The sequence below is a fragment of the Lycium ferocissimum genome, chromosome 5 (assembly GCF_029784015.1).
Source record: "Lycium ferocissimum isolate CSIRO_LF1 chromosome 5, AGI_CSIRO_Lferr_CH_V1, whole genome shotgun sequence".
NCBI lineage: Eukaryota > Viridiplantae > Streptophyta > Magnoliopsida > Solanales > Solanaceae > Lycium > Lycium ferocissimum.
This window is the reverse complement of record NC_081346.1, coordinates 14,046,521-14,072,588: the sequence shown is the minus strand read 5'-3', so window position 1 is coordinate 14,072,588 and position 26,068 is coordinate 14,046,521. Positions and strand designations below refer to the sequence as shown.

Genomic DNA, 26,068 nt, shown 5'->3' with positions numbered 1-26,068 from the left:
CCCATTCCCAAAACAACTAAACTACAAATTTAAAATTAATTCCTCACTTCTACACACACTACTATATAAGCCACTCTACTACATCCATATTTTTCCATGAATTTTTTTTCCATCTTTTTTTTTCTATATGTTATAACAACAACCAACATACTACATAAAATTCATTCATCACTTCAATGCTATACAACACATTATTCGGCCAATCATGGCATGTACACGGCCCCAACACCAATTCCACATTCTCATGAATTTCATTTATTTTCATGCACTCTAAAGACGTATAAATTATCCACAACATATATAAGGGAGATTGAGTCTTACCTCTTCCACTCATTCTTCCAACTTTCGACTATGGCTAAACAACACCAAAAGAATGATTGAATCACTCCAACAACCTTTCTTCATGTTAATGAGGGACTTCCATTTGGTTGAAGTGCTTGGAAAGAATTAATTTTTCTTGACCAATCTCCATGGCCCTATTTTTGCCAACCTTGGCCGTGCACTTCTCCTTCTTGCTCTTCTTCTTCTTTTTTTTTTTTTTTTTTGTTTCTTTCTTCCCTTAATGGTCTTGAATTAAAACATGACTTATATATATATATATAGCTACGAGCATGTGAGTGGCACATGCTCTTCCCCTATTTCTTTCTTCTTTTCTTCTCTAAGAAATTCTTCTTTTTCTTGATTTTCTCTTCTTTTCTTGAATTCCTTGTTGGTCAAAGAAGACAAGTGTCTTCTTTGTAAACTTTAGTCCCTCTATATTTACACTTTTGCCCTTTTCTTTCTTTCTACGTAGAACTTTCTTCCTTTTCTTGAAAATTAACAAAGAAGACCAAATTTCTCCTTATGCAAGTTTGGGCCCCTTCAAGAAATTTTCTTGAACTTTTGTAAAATTACCATTTTTGCCCCTTGACTTCCACAATATTACCATAGTGCCACTTTGCGAATTTCCTTTTCGCCCTCCAACCCTTTCAATATTCCATATCAACAATATTCCTAAATAATATTAATAACCCATGCGCATTAAAATAATTTTTGGAAAACAATCATGCCTTCCACATTCCCGACTTCTTCGAAATGTCCGAGCGTACGAAATACGGGCTATAACAAATGCTATGGACATGACAAAGGGTAAAAAGGAAAGGGTCGTACGGGTCATAATTAAACAATTTCAAACTAATCTCGAGTCATCATAACTCAATATGCATAGGTTGATTTATTCAAAACAAAGGGGAGAGGGAAGGGATGAACATGAATATGAATCGGCCGTGTCTGGTTTAGTCCTTTAAATCACATAAGGGTAATTCTCGAATAGAAAAATACTCCCAATTATCCCGATGTCAAAACATGATAAACCACTACCGAATCGTACAATAGGACATGATGAGATAAAAAAACGGAATAGGCAAATGACTAATTAATCTAAACATGCAATTATGTAATCCGTCATTGTCCTACAGTGAACAAATGTGTGCATACAAACCAATGATTGAACTAAATTTAATCCAAGCCAACATTTGACCAGACAAACTAAACATTTATCAGGGGATGAACAATTGAAGGGACCCAAAAAGACAAGCATGTTTCGACATTTTTTTTTTTGAATACGTAACCCATCACCAAAATCTAAACTACCTGAGAACACACAAGATTTCCCCTCATCCCTCATAATTTGATTATCTTAGCATGTTCTCCTTAGATGTACAGCATGTATGTTTCCAATAAACTCGATCGAATCAAGAAAAGGTACATGTTTGGATAGTGCAATCAACTAAGCATATTTAATACTCGAGAAATCCTAGTCTATTCATCTTCACACACACTTGGTATGTTTATCCGGGAGGCTATTCACATGACAATTAGACTAAGATCCAACTAATTAGTCCCCATTCAATAGAGCATAATATAAAAACCACGCTAATTATCAAAAAGGCACAATTGAGTAACTCACGCTAATCGATTTGAAGTTCAAGTATATAACTAGATTACTAGCATATAACCAGTAGGTACAGTACACAAAGCGAATTGGGATTGCTAAGAACCTTTCTAAACACATAGTTGAATATTAGTTCAACATATCAAAGAACCAACAAAATTTCTAACCCAATCACATGATTAGGCTTTTAATTAAGTCAAGCAAAGTCTATAGGCATATTAACTAATGCATAATAACAACCTAAACTATTCCAGGTAATCGATAGTGAGCTAAGCTAAACACGTATCGATACTTAAGAAAATACTAAGCTAAGCTAAGCATACATAGGCCCGGCTCATCAAGACTTAAGACAAACTAACACTAGAACACAGATCACAACACATAACATATAAACATATAGCAATCAAATAAAAAAAAATGCTAAAAATAAACAAAAGAGAGAAAATTACCTTTCTCAGGCGCAGTGAACCAAGACGTCGGGGTCTCGGATCTAACTCTCTTTCACGAATCACACTGGAAAATCTCTGCTATGGCTCGAAGCCAACATAGACAGAGTAAGAACTAAAAAAATGGTGTTTAGAATAAAAATAGCGTTCAAGGTCTACTCCGATGTTAAAAAAAAACCCCTCGGCTTAGGGTTTAGAGATGTATTTATATGCGATGTGGAGCTAGGTTTTCAGATTCATGAGCAGGAACTTGAAATCAAAAATTCAAAAATTGAATCCAGCCCGCTCTCATTGGAACGTTGAGGTTTTTTTCTTCACATGTTTCGATTCAGATCTTACCTAAAATGGTGAGATCTTCTACTGCATCTTGACTTTGCTATCTATTTGGCTTCACGGATCTCGTGATAGGCTAAGATGGGGCGGGAATTTGCACGAAATGGTATTGACAAGGTCTCTGTCAATGACCGGTGCGATTTTGTTACGATCCGAAAAATGGGAGGGGAAGAGAGTGCATTTTGTGTAGACAAAGTTTTGCACGAAAATGGGATGGCCATGCAGCTTCGTAATGGCGAAAGAGTATTTGTGTTGTAGCCAAAAACGGTGAGAGATGGAGGAGAGACGAGAGAGATGAGAAAGGAAGAGGGAGGCGGGCCGAAGAGGAGAGAGGAGAGAGAGAGAGAGAGAAAGAAAGAGACGGTGGAAGGGTTTTTAGGGGTAAAGATATTGGGCCGGTCGGGTCGGGTATTTCGGATAAAATGGTTTTGGTACGGTCACTAATGGGCTCGGTGGTCCGAATTGAGTAGTAATGGGCTAATTTGGGTGTAAAATATGAGTTGTTGTGGTCCGAATTTTGGGATTGAAATATCTTTTCCCCCGTATTTCTTTTGGCTTCTAAATTAGATCAAATATATTACGTAGTAGTAGTAATGATAATAATGACCATAATAATAGATTTCGTAATTTAGCGTTAATATAGAATATGAGCAAAGTAATAATAGAGTGAAATATTACTTAAGTTATACATAATAAGTAAGTAGCGATGTACAACGTATTAACACTTTAACAAAATTAATATAGCAAGAGAAATTATGATAAAATAAAGGTAAAAAATAAAATATTGATATATTAATTAGAATAGAGGAAGGGCAAAATTGGGTGTCAACAATATACCCCTCTACTTTAGTTTAATAGTTAAATATACCCTCCGTTAGTCAAAGTAGATAAATATACTGCCCTTCCGTTAGTCAAAGTAGATAAATATACCCTTCGTTAAGAAAGTACACAAATATACCCCTCGGTTGATAGAATCCCCAGTTCACCGCTAATTACCCGATTTAACTTTAAAAAACTCATGCCCAACCCACCCCAACCCGCAAATTAAATTCATTCCACGCAAATATACCCACCACCACATGGCAACCGACCCAACACAACCACCACCACCATTTCCACCACCGCCGCACTATGTACATAGATCATTCAACCACGCATGCCTTTCCAACATCAAGAAATGTTTATTAAAAATATAGTATTATCATGAACAATAAAACACAACATGGACAAAGACATTCAATAAAATGATCAACGGAGAGGATGAAAACGTAGGCGAAAATTGGAATTTACATGGACAATTGAGGATAGTACAAAAATTTCCAAAATTTCTTGCATTAATTTTTTTTAATTAGATATTATGGAAATTTTTTTGATTCAGAGATGAATTCATAAACATGGTAATGGAAAATTTCCAGAACAAAGGACAAATTCATGTCTAACGGGAAAAGAAGTTCATGCACTTATCACTTATCAAAGAAATGACGAATTTTATCACGCTGACAAATCTAGGAAATTGAATCTTTCCACACTATGCATCGAAAGATAACATGGCAAGTCTAAGAGGATTATAAATACTACACCGGATTGAAGAGCAACATAAGCTGCCATTTAGCACGTCGAGAGATCCAAAGGAAGGAAAAGGACGAAATATGATCAACGAATGGGGAAGTACTAAACAAGCAAGGCGGCGATGGTGGTGGTGGTTGTGTGTTGGGTCGGTTGTGGTGGCGGTGGGTATATTTGGATGAAAAGAATTTAATTTGCGGGTAGGGCGGGTTGGACATGGGTTTTTTAAAGTTAAATCGGGTAATTAATGGTGGAATTGGGGATTCTATCAACTGAGGGGTATATTTGTTTACTTTCTTAATGGAAGGGGTATATTTATCTACTTTGACTAACGGAAGGGGTATATTTATCTATTTTGACTAACGGAGGGTAAATTTAACTGTTAAACTAAAGTAGAGGGGTATATTTGACCCTTTTCCCTTTATATTAAGATCTAAGCACTTATTTGGTCTGAATACGTCTTAATCATTAAGATCTTGAACAAAGTCTTAATATCATTAAGAGGTATTTTTGTACGAATAATTTTTACCGTCCCTTTATCTACAACCACCAGCTCCACCCCCACCCCCACCCTCACCCTCCCCACCCCACCCACACTCTAACCCCACCCATGTCACGCCCCGAACTTGGGCCTGGACGTAACACGGCACACGGTGCCTGACTACACGTGACTGAGCAAACCAACTGGCTAGCTGAATTAACATGTGATACCAAAACATACGGAATGGCGAAATAAAACTAACATGTGCTGATCTACTAAAAGTCTGCATGAAATAAATCATAGTGCGAAAACACTGCTATAAGTCTGAGACATAAACTATAGCCCAACATGGCTAACATAAAGTCTCTGACTGACTACAACTATAGTCTGCGAAGTCTCTAAAGGGTACTGAAATACTGAATGTTTATCGGGACAAGGCTCCCGACATACCTCGTTTATCTGGATAAGGCCCCCAAGATACCTCGTTTATCGGGACAAGGCCCCCGGCATACCTCACTGACTGAAATATTGTAAAGAATGAAACTATGATAACGCCCCGAAAGAGTAGGGGCTCACCAAGCAGCTGATACGCGAATCCTAGCGGGCAGATCCGTCGTCCTATAATTTTGTACCTGCATTGTGAAATGCAGGCCCCGGGCAAAAGGGGGAGTCAATGCATTTGAATTATACTGGCATGTAAAGCAACTGAAAGATGAACTATAAATGGGGTGCTAGGGAAAGGACAACCCAAATCAACAAACAGATAATATACCATAACTGAAACTAAAACTGAACATATTGATAGTTGAACTGAACAAGAGAAGTAAAGTAATAAGTACTCCCTATTCTCAATATGAAGTCACTTGTTTTAACCGAGTTAATAGTATGGCGCCCAATATAAATGCACAAATCGGTACACCCGTTTCTATCTATATTGGGATTTAGTTCCTTTCTATTGCAATATTCAGCCCAACTTTGAGTACCATGATTTTTTTTTCTTTTTTGTACATTAATAATAAACAGTTTAAAATAATTACTACATAAAATTGAAGTGTGTGTGTGATCACAATCAAAAGAGAAGTTTATATTACGAAGTTAAGTTTAAAGAAAAGTCTCTGAAATTATCCTAAAGTTTTACAAATAATTATTAAGTCCGACATTAACTCTAAACTGCTCAAGTCCTAGTGAGTTCGATTTCGTGCAATTTTTGTAACTTTAAAGTAAATTTTTTGACGTTATTTCCATTTCTGCCCCTCATGTTTGCAAAAGTTAGGTGTCTCTAGGGGATCCATAGGAAGGGCGTTCCAGTGAGAACTAATTGTATTAGACTACTATTTATATTTCCCAGCATACTCATTGTATTAAATATTTAAATGTCCTAATCAATTTTCGCACAAATTTAATTCTAATAATCTACTGGCATTGGCTCTTGGAATTTCGCTTTACCCTTTAATACCATTAAAGAAATGTGGATTGCAATCCCAGGGCACAAGACAACCGGTATGATTTTAAAACAAATGAATTTATCAGTGGCTCAATTGGTATGATTGAATATATTGGAAACGGAATACAATGCCAAGGAGAAGAAAGAATAAAGTTCAGTGAAGTCAAAATCCGTTTACTTCAATACAATTCGATTTGCTAGTGGTGGAAAAGCACTATATAATGACTTATTATTTAGTTCATTTTGTTCACATCTTTACATTCTTAAATCAGAACTTAACAAACAGTGTAATTTTTAAACATCAACCTGGCAATGAAGTTGATAATTCTGCTTTTCGTTTCGCTTCTCTTTGCCGCTAACTGCTTCACAAATTCAAGATTTTGTGAAGCAGCCGAACCCCCTGCAGTGCGTGACAGTACTGGAAAATTGGTCCGTGCAACAACTTATTATTTTATTCAACCAGTACATCGAGAAGTCGATGGCTGGGGGTTTCAGCTTGGCCGTACTGGCGGGATGGATAAGCGTTGTCCATTGGGCATAGTTGGACAAGACTATTACAACGGCACTGCAGTACAATTTTTACCGGTAAACTCTAAGAAAGGCATCATTCGCTTATACACCGACTTGAACATTGATTTCAACACGTATACAGTTTGTGATGGATGGAATACTGTCTGGAAGGTCGGTCGCATGACCGACCATCCGGACAAGATTTCTTTTTGTAACACTCGGTGGAGTGAAAGGAAATCCTGGTCTAGAGACGATAAGTAATTGGTTTAAGATTGAGGAGTTTAGTAATAATTACAAGATTAGATATTGTCCATCGGTGTGCGGGGATTGCAAGGTCACGTGCAAAGATGTTGGCATAGTTGAATACAATGGGCAGAAGCGTTTGGCGCTAAGTGATATTCCTGTTCAGGTGAAGTTTGTGAAGCTCGTCTCCGTGATAATAATGCAGGACTAGTTTGACGACACCTTTGTTGTGATAATAATGCATGCGTGGTGTGTGTTTGTATTTCTTTTCTATGAAGTGCCATGTGTATGTGGGTATTTGTTTGATAAATAAGCTCTACGACTTTATGTAATAAGCCGATGAGGCATGATCACTATGGGTGTTTGTATCTATCTCATAAAAAAATTGTTGGTAAAATATAATAACAGTTTGACAAAAGAATGAAGTAAACAAGTAAATTTTTAGGTTTCGGTGAAAGAGATTCGTGTCTACTTTTATAGAATCTTAATGTGTCTAATAATAATAATTCTGACTTAGTATTCCCACCAAAATATAGTAACTCCATGCCTCAAACAAAATACAGATTAGTTGTTGAGTCCAAAATTTCACCAAGAACACCTTCCTTCGACAAATTAAACTTCTCTTTTATAACTAAGTTGGGACTTAAGACTTTTTCTTTATTCTCACCATTCTCTTTTTCCGCAACACCAATGTCACTTGTTTATGCACACTAAGATATTTTTCTATATCACATGCAGAAGAAAGATATAGGGCTTCCCATAGTATTTTTCAGAATATATATACAAATCTCACTCAGCTCACTTCTCATAGTATTTTGGTGGATTACATACAAATTCTTTGGGATATTATTTTCGGTTACGTATAAAACACGAAAAAATAAGTAAACTTGGGAATAGATTTTCACCCTCTGAATAAAAGGTGAATCGAGGCAAAAAAAAAATAACTTGACTATTGAGAAGCTTAGCCTATGTACGGAAAGTTCCCATAATTTTAATATTTCTATTCAAAGCTTACAACTAGATAGCTATAATTGGCCGTCTAGATAACAACTTAGATAGCTATAATTGGCCGTCTAGATAACAACTTGGGATAGTTTTTATACTCAGTATTTTAACTTTATTTAGTAGTAGAACTTTCCGTAACTCGTTATAATGTTAACATTTATAAATGAGGTTAGCGTTGATTTATTAGCATTCCCAAATATAGGGTTAAAGTTAGCAAAATGTGAGTACTAATCTGTAAAAATATTACTATTAAATGTTATGCCACAAGATCAGTGTCACAAGAACAAGAAAGTAAAATAGCGGACTTTCTTTTTTGCTGGAACTAAAGTGATTGTTCATGCCAGATTAGTTATTCTTAATACTCCCTCCATTTAAAAAAAAAAAATGAATTTTTGAGACTTTTTCTTCGTCCAAAATGAGTAAATTTTTCAAAGTTCAAGAGGTTATAATTAATGGAATTTTTCCAAAGTTGCTCTAGTTTTTGCAAATCCCAAAACTCCACTATTTCAACCTTTAAGAAAAGTTTAGACATCGGGTAATTTAGGTCTCATTCGTCTGCACTTAATGGAGGTCTGAATATGACTGGTTCAGAGCTTTAGTTATTAAATGCATTTATTTACATTAAGATCTAAGCACTTACTTAGTATGAATACGTCTTAATCATTAAGATCTTGAACAAAGTGTTCATATCATTAAGAGGTATTTTTGTGCGAATAATTTTTACCGTCCCTTTATCTACAACCACCCGCTCGACCCCCACCCTCACCCTCCCCACCCCACCCACCCTCTAACCCCATCCATGTCACACCCCGAACCTGGGCCTGGACGTAACACGGCACACGGTGCCTGACTACATGTGACCGAGCAAACCAATCTGTCGGTTGAATCAACATGTGATATCAAAACATACGGAATGGGGAAATAAAACTAACACGTGCTGATCTACTAATTAAAAGTCTGAATGAAATAAATCATAGTGCGAAAACACTAATATAAGTCTGAGACATAAACTGTAGCCTAACATGGCTAACATAAAAGTCTTTGACTGACTGCAACTATAGTCTATGAAGTCTCTAAAGAGTACTGAAATACTGAATGTTTACCGGGACAAGGCCCCCGATATACCTCACTGAATGAAATACTTTAAAGAATGAAAATATGATAATGCCCGGAAAGAGTTGGGGCTCGCCAAGCAGTTGATATGCCAATCCTAGCGGGCAGATCCATCGTCATGTAAATCTGTACCTGCATCGTGAAATGCAGGCTGCCGGCAAAAGGGATGTCAGTACATTTGAATTGTACTGGTATGTAAAGCAACTGAAAGATGAACTATAAATGGGGTGCTCGGGAAGGGGCATCCCAAATCAACAAACAGATAATGTACTGTAACTGAAACTGAACATAGTGATAGTTGAACTGAACAAGATAAGTAAAATAATAGGTGCTCCCTATTCTGAATATGAAATCACTTGTATTACCTGAGTTAATAGTATGGTGCCTTGGCCCAATATAAGTGCACAAATCGGTACACCCGTTTCTATCTATATTGGGACTGAGTTCCTTTCTATTGCATTATCCAGCCCAACTTTGAGTACCATGATTTTTTTTTTTTTTTTTTTTACATTAATGATAAATAGTTTAAAATAGTTACTACGTAAAATTGAAATTGAAGTGTGTGCGTGATCACTATCAAAAGAGAAGTTTATATTACGAAGTTAAGTTTAAAGAAAAGTCCCTGAAATTATCCTTAAAGTTTTACAAATAATTATTAAGTCCGACATTAACTCTAAACTGCTCAAGTCCTAGTGAGTTCGCTTTCGTGCAATTTTTGTAACTTTAAAGTAAATTTTTTGACGTTATTTCCATTTATGCCCCTCATGTTTGCAAAAGTTAGTAGTAGAACTTTCCGTAACTCGTTATAATGTTAACATTTATAAATGAGGTTAGCGCTAATTTATTAGCACCCAAGTATAGGATTAAAGTTAGCAAAATGTGAGTACTAATCTGTAAAAACATTAGTAAATGTTATGCCACAGGATCACTGTCATGAGAACAAGAAAGCAAAATAGCGGACTTTTCGTTTTTGCTGGAACTAAAGTGATTGTTCATGCCAGATTAGTTATTCTTAATACTCCCCCCATTTCAAAATAAATGAATTTTTGAGACTTTTTCTTCATCCAAAATAAATAAATAAATATTTCAAAGTCCAAGAGGTTATTAATTGATTTTTTCCAAAGTTACTCTTTTTTTTTAATAGTTTTTCCAAATCCCAATACTCCACTATTTCAACCTTTATGACAATTTTTGGCGAAAGACATCGGCTAATTTAGGCCTCATTCGTCTGCACTTAATGGAGGTCTGAATATGATGGTTCAGAGCTTAAGTTATTAAGTGCAATTGTTTACACTAAGATGTAAGCACTTATTTGGTCTGAATATGTCTTAATCGTTAAGATCCCGAACAAAGTCTTAATATCATTAAGAGGTATTTTTGTACAATAATTTTTACCGTCCCTTTATCTACAACCAGCTCTACGCCCACCCTCACCCTCCCCACCCCACCCACCATCCAACCCCACCCATGTCACACACCGAACTCCGGGCCGGACGTAACACGGCACACGGTGCCTAACTACATGTGACCGAGCGAACCAACTGGCTGGCTGAATCAACATGTGATATCAAAACATACGGAATGGGGAAACAAAAACTAAACATACGGAATTGGGAAATAAAACTAACATTTGCTAATCTTCTAAAAGTCTGAATGAAATAAATCATAGTGTGAAAACACTGATATAAGTCTGAGACATAAACTGTAGCCCAACATTGCTAAAATAAAAGTCTCTGACTGACTGCAGCTATAGTCTATGAAGTCTCTAAAGAGTACTGAAATACTAAATGTTTACCGGGACAAGGCCTCCGGCACACCTCACTGACTAAATTACTGTAAAGACTGAAAATATGATAACGCCCCGAAAGAGTTGAGGCTCACTAAGCAGCTGATACGCGAATCCTAGCAGGCAGAACAGTCGTCCAGTAAACTTGTACCTGCATCGTGAAATGCAGGCCCTAGGCAAAAAGGACGTCAGTACATTTGAATTATACTAGTATGTAAAGCAACTGAAAGATGAACTGTAAATGGGGTGCTCGGGAAAAGGCAGCCCAAATCAACAAACAGATAATATACTGTAACTAAAACTGAAACTGAACATATTGGTAGCTGAACTGAACAAGAGAAGTAAAGTAATAGGTACTTCCTATTCTGAATATGAAATCACTTATTTTAATTGAGTTAATAGTATGGCGCCTCGGCCCAATATAAGTACACAAATCGATGGCCTTGGCCAAGTAAGTGTGTCAGTTTATGGCCTAGGTCAGGTATGCGTATACATGAGACTGTGCCCTCAGGAAAAGATACATATATTCAATATTCATATTAAGGAACTGAGAATCATACTGAGATGCAAATCACTGGAATACTAAACATTAATATGCTGAGACATGTATTCATGAACTGATTATGGAGTTTAAAGCATTAATTGTTCATAAGCATACTGAGTTTTTAAGACTGAGACTCATGGGATATCAAACACACGTCTATACTGACTAAGTACTGAATTCACGATATTCGGAATGGCAATCATGAACGAATTACGAAACTATATCGTTTAGAGAACGGAAGTTATGAAACTTTCCATGAAACTAAGGCTTAACTCTATTTCTGAGGCAATTCATAATAGTCGTAAAAGAACGTTGCGTGGGGAGAATCACAAACATTCCACACGTAGAGGGTTAGCTTAACATACCTTAACTCTGGCCTTTAAGCGTAATACAATGTTCGTCGCCCCATTCAACTTTAAGCTATAGAAATAAAGTTAAGGGGAACCAATATTAGCAAGGATACTCATGCTTTGGTCATCTAAGCATTTTATCAAACATTTGGTGGGCATGAAGCTCCACAACCTTCATTAATGGCATTTCTTCACCTAATTACCCAACCTCTTGCTTCTAGGTGATTCTACAAATCTCAAATAAATATAATTAACATCATTCTTCATCACGCATATGATTACGACAACGCTAAGTCAATAGTCCAAACCATACAATAATTCATAAGTTTTCTTATTATCAAACCCATTAACTTATCTCTCAAGAACTTAGAGTCTAATCACCAATTCATAACTATAATCGATTATAGGGTGATCGAATTACCTTTTTGGCGTTCTTTCTCCTTGAAGAATCCTGGTACAAAAAAACAAAACAAAAAAGGGTTCCTCACCAATCAATATTGCCCGAATCAAAATTCTATGGATTAGAAGGGTTTAATCATGTTAGTAAGGCATTAGGGACTTGAATTCAACCTAGAATCATCAAAGAACTTATCTTGAAAGGTTCTTGAGGCTTGAGACTTGTTTTCTCTATCTCTAGGGTAATTTTCGAGCTTTAGGGAGCTAGGGAAATAAACCCCAACCTTAGATATAGGCTTAAAATACGAAATTCGAAAATTTGGCCCAAAACCCAGCCCATCTGCGATGGGTCACCGTCACACGCCCTTCGCGGGGTGCTCTGCAGACTTCCAAAGAAGAGCTAGAAAAAGGAAAGCGGCACCAACACTTAATAGCTCCATTTCTTATTCCCGAGCGGAAGGTACGCTCGGCCCGATACATTGCTATTTCTTAACTTCGCGGCCCGGGATAACGAGTCGGTTCGGCTCTTAGAGTATAGCCTCTCTCGGGGTTAGCGATAAGAGTACACCGGCAATGCAATGGAAAACTAGGAGCACGGAAGCAACGAAAGCATGCCCACTTTCACCGGCTAACACAATGGATCAATACGGAACCGGCCGAGAAGCCCTAAGCTAGCTATCGGTACATGCCTAGCGAACGAAGTCTAGTCTTCTTATCGAGATGAGCATGAGTGGTCAAGCCCCGCAATGAGATCATGCGCCGCAAAGGTAGAGTGTGCTCGGAACTCCAACACTTGGGTTGAACAAAAAGGCTCAATCTTTCACAATTCGGGGAGTAAGGGAAAGCAAATGCGATCGTTAGTCTCATCGAACGAGAAGTTCGAAGATGGAGACCGAGTTCGAAGCACGAAATCATAAAGATTTAAGGGCCCGTTGGTCAAAGGAAAGGAAGGTCCCGTTTTCTTTTTGGTCGGAGAGATTGTTTTTGTGCGCAAGGCTCGCGACGTATGGCCATCGCGAACTCGTCCTGTGCACTACGCGTGGCCTGCTCCTGCAAAGATTTTTATAAGGCTCATAACTTCTTACTCCGATATCCGATTGGTCTGGTCCTATGGATGAAAAGGTATTTCAACGTACTACAACTTGTATTAAGGAAGCTTTTCCAAATTCTCAACTTAACAAGGGGTTATGGTTGCTTCAAGTAGGCCTCTTGGCCACTTTTGTGAAAACATGCAACCTTCTAAATTCCGTTATACTATCTTAGAACGAGTCAAGCATTAGTCTGAAGACCCGAGGTGTTACCCAGCCCCACCACCATCCCCATCCACCCCCTCCCCCATGCCCCATCCATCCCTTACCCCACCGTCACTAACCACCTCTACTATCACTAAACATAAGCATCTCTGAAATGGTGGCGACACCCACTGAAATAGTAGTATGAATTATGAAACTGATGATGATTGTTGGAATAATAAAGAGAAGAGTAGTCATGCTTTTATTTTCTGGGTAGAGAGACTGAAGGAGGCTTCTAGAGCTTTTTGTTGATTTTCATAATTGAGTAGAATGACAGTTTTGGCCTTGGTCGTCCAAGGGCTTCACTTTTTTATAAAGTCATAGTACTTATAACCGTAATAGAATAGCTAAAGTTTCGGATCATTGTAGTAATTTAGCTAGACTTGGTAACCTAAGCACTTCTACTTTGGATACTAGTATCTCCACTTGACAAAAATAAAGTTAATAATTCAAATGGCTACAAAGAGCTTGCCAAACTTACACAAGCAAGTACAAGAAAAAATCAAATTCTACCAATTGAGCGGGCTGTATGTAAATGTCAATTAGCTAATAATGAATAGATATATCTTTCTTTTTGTTGAATCTGATCACTCGTTTGTTTTAAATAGGTGGAGGAAGATAGACCATCCTTACCCCAAAATGAAAACAAGGTAATTAATCACGATCGAGAAAGCATTCATAATGGCTGTTCACAAAGAAGTTAGTTTCCTTGCTCACCTACTACTTGTTCTTGCTAAGATTTCCCTTTGTCCTTTTTCTCTTTTCTTCTTTGACACATACAGAAGTAGTGTTACTTTTCCTTAATATAGAGCTATATTTGTTTTAGGAATGTTTCTACTTGTAAGCAGCACGGTGGAACATATTCATCCCAAGAAATGTACCAAAGAATTGAATGCGGCAATTTTGCCTATGGGATATGTCCACGTTCAGAAGGGAGTCCAAAAAATCCCATATGCACCAACTGTTGTGCAGGCTACGAGGGTTGCCACTATTAAGGTGCTAACGGAACTTTTATTGTGAAGGAAAATCTAACCCCAAAAAATCTAACGCTTGTCCCCGGAATTGTGATTCAAAAATTGCCTATTCAAAGTGTCCCCTTCCAGAAGGAAAGACGATAATTAAACCTACCGGATGCACCACCTGTTGCACGGGCTACAAGGGTTGCTACTATTTTGGTCATGACGGCAAGTTTGCCTGTGAAGGGGAAAGTATTGAATCCAAGGCTTGTACTCTGGAATGTGACCCTAAAGTTGCTTACATGACTTGCCCATCTAATAAATTGACCAAGCTTACTAAAATTTGCGCCAATTGTTGTACCGCAAAAGTGGGTTGCAAACTCTATGGTCATGATGGATCTTTACTTTGTACTGGGGATCTTAAAAATTATTAATAATCCTCTTAAGGGAGCTGTTGCTTTCTAATCAATCTATAATATGTATCTGTATGAAATAAAAGCATTACGATATATGCATTGTCATGCTAATCTCGAGCTTTTTCCACAGCTTGCGCAAGAGATTAATAAAGGACTAGTTTCTTTTAATTACTTCTAAACTCTAGTATTAGCTAGTTTACTCATTTACTTTACTTTAAAAGTCAATGTCTTTTACTTCTAAATTCTAGTACTATTAGTTAGTTTACTTAATTAACTTTACTTTAAGAAATCAAAAGTGCACAAACTTAATACTGCAATTAATCCGAGGGCACAATTAACACTAAAACTGTTAAAGCCCATCAAATCCTTCAAGCGGCTTTAATTAATATTTCGGCCAGATTTTAAAATTTAATCAAATTAAATATAGAGAAAATCGGAAAATGAAATACAATACCAAAGACAATATTTTTATGTTTTATTTTTGGAATGAAGTCAAAACCTGTTTACTTCAAGGAGGATTTGCTTTTGACAACCATCGACTCAGTTATTGTAATTCATAAACTTGATGCTCTAATGTACTTTCATGCATGTCAAATTGCTGAGGGAAAAAAGTCTATATAATCACTAATTTTATCATTCATTTGCTCACATCCTTTCTATTATTTAATCACTCAGCTTTCATAATGAAATTGATTTTTCTGCTTTTCGTTTCACTCCTCTTTGCGACCAACTGTTTCACAAAGTCAAGACTTTGTGAAGCAACCAAACCCGAACCCATTCCGGTGCATGATTCTACTGGAAATATGTTACGAGCGGGAGCTAATTATTATGTCCAACCGATTTATCCTGACGAGGCCTGGGGATTTGAACTAGCCAGCATTAACAATCATCACAAACCATGCCCACTGGGCATAGTTCAAGAAGACTATTACCCTGGCACCCCACTGCTATTTTCATCCGCGAATCCTAAAAAAAGCATTATTCGCTTGTCCATTGACTTGAACATTGACTACAACTTGTCGTACACAGTGTGTACTAAGTCCAATGATGTCATCTGGACCGTTGGCCCTTACGATCGACGGGCCAAAAGTTACTTTTTAGTACTTGGCGGAGTGAAAGGAAATCCTGGTCGAGAGACGGTAAAGAACTGGTTTAAGATTGAGGTGTTTGGTGATAATTATAAGATTAGGTATTGTCCATCGGTGTGCAGTGATTGCAAGGTAATGTGCAAGGATGTTGGCATAATTGAATATAATGGGCAGAAGCGTTTGGGTTTAAGTGATGTTCCGGTTGAGGTGAAGTTTGTGAAGGACGCATGAAATTTTAGTCTAAGAAATAATGCACAACTAATTGTAAAAGCGGCGGCGCGATGCACAAAGCACCCTGCTTTAGCGGAGTGGGGCAAAGGCCAATGCACAACTAATTGTGAATTATGATATTTAATAACATAGTAGTAGAAAATAAGTAAGTGCTACTTATGTAATAAGCCGACATGGCATGAACTTTTATGGGTGTTTCAGTGTTTGTAAGCAATTGTGTTGTTTTTGGCCTAAATTTGTGTGTTCTCTTTTCGCAATAAGATAAACTTTTTTCCTTCCTATCCTCCGGTATCCGCATTATGGCCTAACTAATTTGAATTTGTGTTGCGGTGTCCTCAAGCAGAAAGCGCTCCCTAAAAGGATTTTTTTCATATTCATGGTTAAAACTCAAGATTTCTTATTAAAAATGGAGGGATCTTATTCAATCCATTGCAACCCTTATTGATTGCAATAAAATAATCATGCTTGAAATTAACGCAATTTGAAGTATATCAGTCACTTGGGAATTACATACCGTGCCAGAAGTTTACGTAGAAATTAGAAATAACTTCACATTATCAGTGATGAACTTCTAAGTAATTTACTGTACTTATTTACTCTGTTAGCTAACCACAGAATGTTATCAATATTAGAGCGAGTAATACATTGTTAAACTTTTGGAATTATTTCAGAGATCCGATTTAACTTCATAAAACTAATATTACTAAAATTGGTATATTTGAATCACCTATTTTAACCAGGGTCCACTACCATTTCAAGGATAAAGAAAGTAGCTTCAATGGGGAGTTTTAAAGTGAAACAAGGCAGAGGATGGAAATGAAAGTATATTTGAGTCACCTATTTTAACCAGAGTCCACTACCGTAGGTTGATGTCCGTTCAGGATTCATATCTAGACTATATGTTGGATAGAAAAATCACAAAAACGCAAGGCATATCATATAATTTCAAGTTCTCAGAAACATCTAAAGTTCTTCCACCACTCTTGGCTAGCTCAGCTGCCACCTGATTTCTCTAAAAGTGTGCTTTATTTTTGGGCATTCTTTCTTAATTATCAGTAGCCTATAACCATCAATAATATTTGAATGTAAATTGTTAGTGTTAGCTACCATATTGATAATCTCTTTACAGTCCATTTCAATTTGTATTGGGATGAAGTTCCTTTCTATTGTAATATTCAACCCAACTTTGAGTGCCATGATTTTTGCATTTTTTTTTTGTTTACATTAATGATAAATAGTTTAAACGAATTATTACATAAAAGTAAAATAAGTAAGTAATGTATCATAAACCAAAAGAGAATTTAATATTACAAAGTTACATGATTTAAAGAAAAGTCTCTGACTTATCCTAAAGTTTTACAAATAATTATTAAGTCCACCATCAACTCTGCTCAAGTCCTTAGTGAGTTTGCTTTCGTGCAATTTCTCATTTAATTTGTAACTTTAAAGTAAAGGTCTTTACGCTGTTTCCATTTCTGCAATTGGAAAAGTCATATTTCCCAGCATACTATTGTAGGAACCAAGGGGATCTGTAAGGAGGACTTTCCAGTGGGAACCCATTGGATCAGACTACTATTCATATTTCCTAGCATGCTACTGTAATTGTCCAAAATGAACCTTGGTTTGAACCTTTTGTTTCAATTATAAAAAGCATGGCTTTGAAATAATGAAATTCAGATCCTTTTACTACTTTTAAATTGTTATTGATGATCTGAAGGGGCGGAGTTTGCATTCTGCTTTAGCATTGTATATATTTGTATTAGCAACTCTTGTTACATGTATAAATAATTTATCAAGAACTCAATAAAAAAAAATTCCTAAAATCTAGAAACATAAGCTGAAAATTCTAGTTTCATATCTAAATTGAGCTGCACACAAAGATTTAATATTCCAATCCAGGTGTCCGACTCGTTGGTTAAATATTAAAATATTCAAATCATTTTCACATATATTTAATTCTAAAGTAAAAAAAATCCACCGGTTTTGACTCATTAGCAAGTATGTCATTGGTTGATTGCAATCAACTTTGATCAAACCATCGAATAAACACCTTTCAATAATTAACATTTTGAATTTTTAAATATTCTTAAAGGATCCAAAATTCAAGATAGTTATAAATAAATTGTTCAAACTTAAACATCTTCCGTTTTTTATTTTGTCTTTTTCAGTTTAGGAGAGGACATATAATATTCTTTTAGATGTTAATTAATATCTACGTTGAAGGTGAGTCAAAATCCATCAATTTAATTTGTTGGAAACTTCTTCAGTTGTATATATCCACACACGTATATATCCACACCAAGCTTACCTATAAAACAATGAGTTCTTTCTTAAGAAATTTCACTAACCAAAAAATCTGAAATAATCTTACCCAATGAAGAAAAAAACACTATCTTGCCTTCTACTAATTACATTAATTTTTATATCAAACTCTTTACTTTATGAATCAGCTTCTGTACCCAACTCAGTGCTCGACACGACGGGAAAAATCGTTCGAGCAGGGCATGATTACATGGTCATACCAGTAAGGAAGGATTTAGGAGGCGAACTTGGCCTAGCCTTTATTGGAACCCAAGTTTGTCCACTCGGTATTGGCCCACGTCTCAGTCCAAATGATCCAGGCCTTTCAATAAATTTATTCCCTGTAAATTTCAAAAAAGGTGTAATTCGCGAGTCCACTGATTTAAATATTGAGTTCACAGAGACTTATACCATATGTCAACATCACTCCAATGTGTGGAGGCTCGATCATTATAATCCTCAAAAGGAGGATCATGTGATAACTAATGGTGGGGTGAAAGGAAATCCTGGTCGTGACACTTATAGCAATTGGTTCAAGATTGTGAAATATGGAGCCGGATATAAGTTTGTATTTTGTCCGAGTGTATGCAATTATTGTGATGTGATATGCAAGAACGTTGGAATTTTTGTGCAGAAGAATGGCCAAGCACTTTTGGCTTTGAGTAACGAGCCTTTAGAAGTCATGTTCAGGAAGGTGTAAGAATATTACATGTGTTCTTCTAAATACATACTGCTTCAAAAAAATTCTGATAATAAGTGAATAAGAAATCGAATATGCAGTAATCATATGCGATTCAGTTTCTTGTAATGTGTACTCTAATAAAAAGATCTACATTTTTGTTACCACTGGAAATTGTTTAGTACTCTAGTATAGCTTTTACACCATCAAATTTATTGAATTTTTTTTAATTCGTTGTGAAACTCTTTGCAAATATGTCTTGATACAAAAAGCAAGAAATTTCAAACTTAATGTATCTATCCAAACATGATTTATAAATGAAGATGGATTTAAACTCTAAATTTATACATTTGTTGGGCAAGACACATATTTTATGTACACTATCAGAGCACCTATTTTCAAAATTACTTTCAAGAGATGTTATTATATATGTGCACGAGTTTTCTTAAATGGTGAGATAAGAAATGATTTGAACTAATAAACAATTAAAAGTATAATTTGCTTGATTTTGAAAATTCAAAATAATGAGAGCTTACCTGTTGCAATATAAGAAAAAGTGTTATTACCATGATTTAGCTTATAAACAATATAGACTAATTATATTCCCAATAGTATGATAATCCATACAATATATTTTTCAAAACAAAATTCCTAGCTCTTTCTGCATTCCAGTTTGCCATTTGTCCTTCTCCCTGACATATTTACTGATTGACTATTTCACTATTATAAGATAATGTATAATAAAAAAAAAATCTATATTTGTTAAGATTAGTTTAACTTAAAATAAATAGGACATAAATTAACAAATATTTAAATTGATTTGAAAATTAAAACTTGCAATAAAGCACCCTTTAGTCACGCACGGCTTATGTGAAAGAGTTAGGAGTTCGAAGTCAAAACACCTAATTTTTTATGTAAATTTGTACATAAATTCTTTAAGTATTTAAACACAAATTTACATATTACACAATTACAACTCAATATAGTTAATAATTTAAATGCTTAAATAATTTTACAAAATCACCAAAAAAAAAAAAGTTATTCGCCTGACAAAAAACTAATGGAAGTTACTTTTACAACTTTTTAAAAATATAACTTAAAATAAAAAGAGGGTGGAAAATAACGAGAAAACTTCGTTGCACCGTCAAAGCTAATGACAAAAATACTATAGTAGTTAGTCATTTAAAGAGCCCAAAAAAGGGTCAACGACGAAATTACCCTCAATATATAATAGAATAACCTTATTATTATCGAGATAATAGTGTTTTTTTTAATAGTCGATTCTCTGGGATTTAATCAGACGCTTCTCCTTACATCTTCTTCTTCCTCTTTCTCAATGTGACAAAACCCTAGCGCAACAAAAAACACAGATTCAAATTTAACTGTTCTCCGGTCAAGTTGTTTCGATAGGTATGGGTCGACCGGAACCGTGTGTGCTCTTTGCCTACACTTTCCTTCACCCTCAACTTGACGAGTATGTTGACGAGGTAACTATTTCGAATTGCAGTTATATAGGCAATGCTAACTTGTTACGATTAAGTTTCAATTTATTTGGTTCACTTACATTATGTCAAGTGCTGTCATAGTTGGATATTTGTATGTCAGTGCGGAATAAGACAATGAGCCCGTTTGGATTGGCTTATAAGTGGTCAAACCAGCTTATAAGCTGTTTTTTAGGTTTTTGGCAAACCAGCTTATAAGCTAAAAAAAATGCTTAGAATAAGTCAAAAAAAAGAAAAAAAAATTGGGGCAGCCCAACTTATTTTTTTTGACTCATAAGCTATTTTTTGGCCAAACCAACTTATAACCCACATTTTTAGCTAAGCCAAGTGGGCACCATCTTTGTTTAAGTCTTAATAAGACAAATTATTGAGATTGGAATGACATAGAGTGGGATAGGATATACTGGATTTATCATATACTGGAAACCAACTGTATTCCAGTGAGAACCAATTGTTTTAGACTACTATTTATATTTCCCAGCATAGTGCTACTGTAGTTGTCCAAAATCAACCTCGTTTTGAACCTTTGTTTCAATTATAAAAATCCTGACTTCAAAATAATGAAATTCAGATCCTTTTATTTCTTTTAAAAATTGTTAAGGATGAGCTGAAAGGACGGAGATAGCACTCTACTTATGAGTTCGGCAGAACCCAATAATTTTGACATATTATTGTATTTATATTACTAATTCATTAACATGTATAAATAAAAAATAATTTATCAAGACCTCAATAACCATTTTTTTTTTCTAAAATTTAGAACCAATAAGACAAGTGGCGTAATATGAACAAGTCACTTGGCAACAAATTCTATTTGATTGAATTTTAAAAAGAGTTATTAATTGCAGCTGAAATATTACCATATGAAGAATCATGTCATATAATTTTAAAAATATTCATATAATATTATTCCTTATATGGGCTTTAGAATATTTGCAATTAAAAAATTATCATATGAGGAATAATATTATATGACAAAAATTATACTGACAATATTTTTCCTTATAAGGAAATTAGAAAATTTTCAATTCAAAAATTAGGATATTGTAATAATAATAATAATAATAATAATAATAATAATAATAATAATAATAATAATAATAATAATAATAATAATTTATTTATAAGGAAGGTAATTGCATTAATGTTACACCAAGTGGTAATATATTAATAGACCAGAAAAATTATAAGACTATTATTAAAGTTATACCTAGACTTTTACAATCAATTAAAAAGTTAGAGAAAGAAAAATAAAAATTGTAAAATGACATTGGATGAGAAATGATGAAGATATAATTTTTTTTGTGTGTGAGCTGATTGAATAATCTTTTTTAGTTCTGTTTTCGAATGAATGATCTTATGTGGCTTTATCTTGTGATATAATTTTTTATGATCTAATTTGCATTATTTCTCTACCATTTTGTTGCATAAGTTACTTTCTTAATTTTTCATCAATATCTCCAGAGAATTTATATCGTTAGTGTTCTTATGAAAATCTTTTATGTCAATGCAGGTCATAGTGCTTACTTATTTTCATATCATATTAGCCAAAAAGAAAAAAAGAAACTTTATTATAAGCATTTAGTTTTCTTAGTTGCTTTATGAATTTTAGAACATCTCATAATACTTCGGATTATAGAAGGCATTAATTTATTTTTGTAGTGTTTCGAACTTGGATGGAGGAGTAGGAATTGGCAATGGTAGTGCTTAATTTTTGTCGCAATTTCAAGCTATTATTTGATCTTTTGGTTTATTTTACGTTTTTTATTATTTTTTAATGATGGTGATAAGTTATCTATCAATTCAATTTTGAGAGAAATATGACTGGATTAAGTACTGTATAATGCAATAACAATAGACAAAATAGTAGAAGAAAACATAACTTTTCTAAAATTATCTTCTTATAGTGTAGATATATTTGGATAAGATTTTATTTGAATATGAGATGAAAAATTATTTGAATTATCATTAGAAAAGTTATTTTATGGATAAAGTCACGTAACTGAAATCATAACAGATAAGTTAAAAATAAGAAATGTTGAACAACAAAAGAATTTCAAGCTTTGGCAATGTAATGATACCAAGTAATAAATATAATACCTATACGATAAACAAGGAATACAAACATAAAAAACTTTAATGTAGAAATATAGAGGAATATGACTTAAGAATATATAAAAAGATTTAGCATAAAATTAATAGGTTATACTCACCGCGCATCGCGCGTGTACGTACACTAGTTTCTTTTAAAAATATATAAAGGACTGAGATAAGACTTACTTATGGATCAATGAGTGCCAATAACTTTGACATATATATTGTATTTATATTACTAATTCATTAACATGTATAAATAAAAAATAATTTATCAAGACCTCAATAACCATTTTTTTTCTAAAATTTAGAATCAATAAACTCAAAGTTCTAGTTTCACATCTGAATTGAGTTGTGCACATGGAGATTTAATCCAGTCCAAGTGCCGGACTCATTGATAAAATAGTGCTATTAAAATATTCAATCATTTTCACATATATTTAATTTTACAAAAATAAAAATCCACTGGTTTTGACTTTTGACTCATTAGTGATGATGTCCTTGGGGGATTGCAATCCACTTTCACAATCTAATCAAACCGTCGAATTAATACCGTTTAATACAATTAACAGTTTGAATCTTTAAATATTCGTAAAGATCCAAAAGTCAAGTTAATTAGAAATAAATAATGTGTTCAAACTTAAACATTTTTTTTTCCTGTTTAGTGGAGGACATAAAATATTCGTTTGTGTGAATCTCAGCATTGAAAGGAAGTCAAAATCCATCAATATAATTTGTTGGCAACTTCTTGAGTTGTATACTGGGTAATTCACAGTAATGTCCTTATTTTGGGGTGGTCTTTAATTTTTGGCCATCAAAAGGAAAGCATTTAAGTTTTGTCTTCGCCTAAAACCTCAGGGTTCTGGTTCGAACCTCTGCTCAGGCGAAAATTAAAAAAAAAAATTGCTAGGCAAAGTTTGCCTACAAACTCTGCCTATCGGGCATAGTTTGCCTGCAAAACTCTTCTTTAAGGCGTAGTCCGTAGCAAATTATGCTCGCAGGCGAATTTGCCTGCAAAACTTTGGCAAAGTTTTGCAGGCAAACTATGCCTTAGCAAACTCTTCCTTAAGGCAGAGTTATGCAGGAAAACTATGCCTTAGCAAACTCTTCCTTAAGGCAGAGTTTTGGGCAAATCTCTACCTTAAGGCAGAATTTTACCTTCAGGCAATATTCGCAAAATTCTGCCTTGCTAATTCAAACCTCTGCCTTGCAAAATTCCTTTTTTTTTTTTTTTTTTTAATCAAGTTGGGGTTCGAACCCAGAATCTTGAGGTATTAGGCAAAGGGAAAAAAATTAAAGACCACCAATTTGAGAGGCAAAAATCAAGGACCAACCCAAAAGATGGACAATCCGTGCAAAAAAATGTTGTATACTTGTATCCATATACCAAACTTACCGTAAAAGAAAGAGTTTTTCTTAAAAAAATTCACCAACCAAAAAATCCGAAATAATCTTTACACGAGGAAGAAAACAACACGATCTTGCCTTATCTTAATTACGTTAATGATTATATCAAATCCTTTACTTTCTGAAGTACTTTCTGCAACCGACCCAGTGTTCGACACGACAAGAAAAATTATTCGAGCAGGGTTCGATTACATGGTCGTGCCAGTAAGAAAGGATTTAGGAGGCGAGCTTGGGCTAGCGTTTATTGAAACCCAAGTTTGTCCACTTGGGCCCACGTCTCAATCCTAATGACCCAGGCCTTTCAATAAATTTCTTCCCTATGAATTTCAGAAAGGGTGTAATTCGCGAGTCTGCTAGTCTAAATGTTGAGTTCACAGAGACTTATACTATATGCCAACATCACTCTAACGTGTGGAGGCTCGATCACTATAATCCTCAGAAGGAGGATCATGTGATAACTAATGGCGGAGTGAAAGGAAATTCTAGTCTTGACACTTATAGCAATTGGTTCAAGATTGTGAAATACGGAGATGAATATAAGTTTGTATTTTGTCCAAGTGTATGTAATTATTGTGATGTGATTTGCAAGAACATTGGAATTTTGTGCAGAAGAATGGCCAAACACTTTTGGCTCTGAGTAATGAGCCTTTAGAAGTCATGTTCATGAAGGTGTAAGAATATTACATGTGTTATTCTAAATACATGCTGCTTTAAAAAAATACTGATAATAAGTGAGTAAGAAATCAAATATGCAGTAATCATATGCAATTCAATTTCTTGTAATTTGTAGTCTAATAAAAAGATTTACATGTTTGTATATCCCTGAAAGTTGTTTAGTACTCTAATTACACCATCAAATTTATTGAATTTTTTTCAATCCATTGTGAAACTCTTTGCATATATGTCTTAATACAAAAAGCAAGAAATTTCAAACCTAATGTATCTCTCCAAACATGATTTATAAACGAATATGGATTTAAACTCTAAATTTATACATTTGTAGGGCAAGACACATATTTATGTACACTATTAGTGAACCTATTTTAAAATTACTTTCAAGAGATGTTATTATATATGTGCACGAGTTTTCTTAAAAGGTAAGATAGCAAATGGTTTAAACCCATAAACAATGTACAAAAGTATAATTTGCTTAATTTTGAAGATTCAAAATAATGAGAGCTTGCCTGTTGCAATATAAGAAAGAATAAATGAAGGTTCTTAAGCCAAACATATAAGTTAGGTAAACACATAAAATAGTTCCCAAGTGAAGTGCCTACGAGTTGAGAAATTAGTCAAATTATAGGGGGTTATTATCATGATTTAGCTAATAAACAACTTAGACTAATTATATTCCTAATAGTATGATAATCCATAAAATATAATTTTCAAAACAAAATTCCTAGCTCTTTACTGCATCTAGTTGCGCCATTTGTCCTTCTCCCTCACACATTTACTGATCGACTATTTTAGTACTATAAAATAATGTATAATAAAAAATTATTCTCTCTTCCATTTGTTAAGATTAGTTTAACTTAAAGTAAATAGGACATAAATTAACAAATATTTAAATTGATTTGAAAATGAAAACTTGCAATAAAGCACCGTTTAGTCACGTGCAACTTATGTGAAGGAGTTAGGAGTTCAAAGTCAAAACACTGAATTTTCGATGTAAATTTGTACATAAATTCTTTAAGTATTTTAAACACAAACTTACATATTACACAATTACAACTCAACATAGTTAATGATTAAAATATTTAAATAATTTTACAAAATCACAAAAAAAAAGTTATTTGCCTAAAAAAAAAAAAACTAATGAAAGTTAGTTGTGCAACTTTTTTTTTTTAAAATAAAAAGGGGGTGGAGAATATGGGAAAACTTTGTAGCACCGTCAAAGCTAATTAAGGGTGTCAATGGTTTTCAAAAAACCGACATAACCGATCGAACCGTAC

At 34.6% G+C, this 26,068-nt stretch overlaps 3 protein-coding genes and 1 pseudogene across 3 annotated transcripts; all 4 read left to right on the top strand.

The window, feature by feature from the left end:
* Window positions 1-6,515: 6,515 nt before the first annotated feature.
* Window positions 6,516-7,167, top strand: LOC132057581 (kunitz trypsin inhibitor 5-like). Its single transcript, XM_059450210.1, has 2 exons — window positions 6,516-6,884; window positions 6,985-7,167. The coding sequence occupies exons 1-2, from the start codon at window positions 6,516-6,518 to the stop codon at window positions 7,165-7,167; spliced, it is 552 nt and encodes a 183-aa protein (XP_059306193.1).
* A 6,832-nt stretch (window positions 7,168-13,999) lies between these two features.
* Window positions 14,000-14,982, top strand: LOC132056142 (proteinase inhibitor type-2-like; annotated as a pseudogene).
* Window positions 14,983-15,453: 471 nt separating this feature from the next.
* LOC132058235 (kunitz trypsin inhibitor 5-like) lies at window positions 15,454-16,412 on the top strand. The gene has a single exon (XM_059450783.1). It carries the CDS (start codon window positions 15,498-15,500, stop codon window positions 16,131-16,133), a length of 636 nt encoding a protein of 211 aa, XP_059306766.1. The 5' UTR covers window positions 15,454-15,497; the 3' UTR covers window positions 16,134-16,412.
* Window positions 16,413-18,464: 2,052 nt separating this feature from the next.
* Window positions 18,465-19,275, top strand: LOC132058234 (miraculin-like). Its single transcript, XM_059450782.1, has one exon. It carries the CDS (start codon window positions 18,508-18,510, stop codon window positions 19,132-19,134), a length of 627 nt encoding a protein of 208 aa, XP_059306765.1. The 5' UTR covers window positions 18,465-18,507; the 3' UTR covers window positions 19,135-19,275.
* Window positions 19,276-26,068: the final 6,793 nt, after the last annotated feature.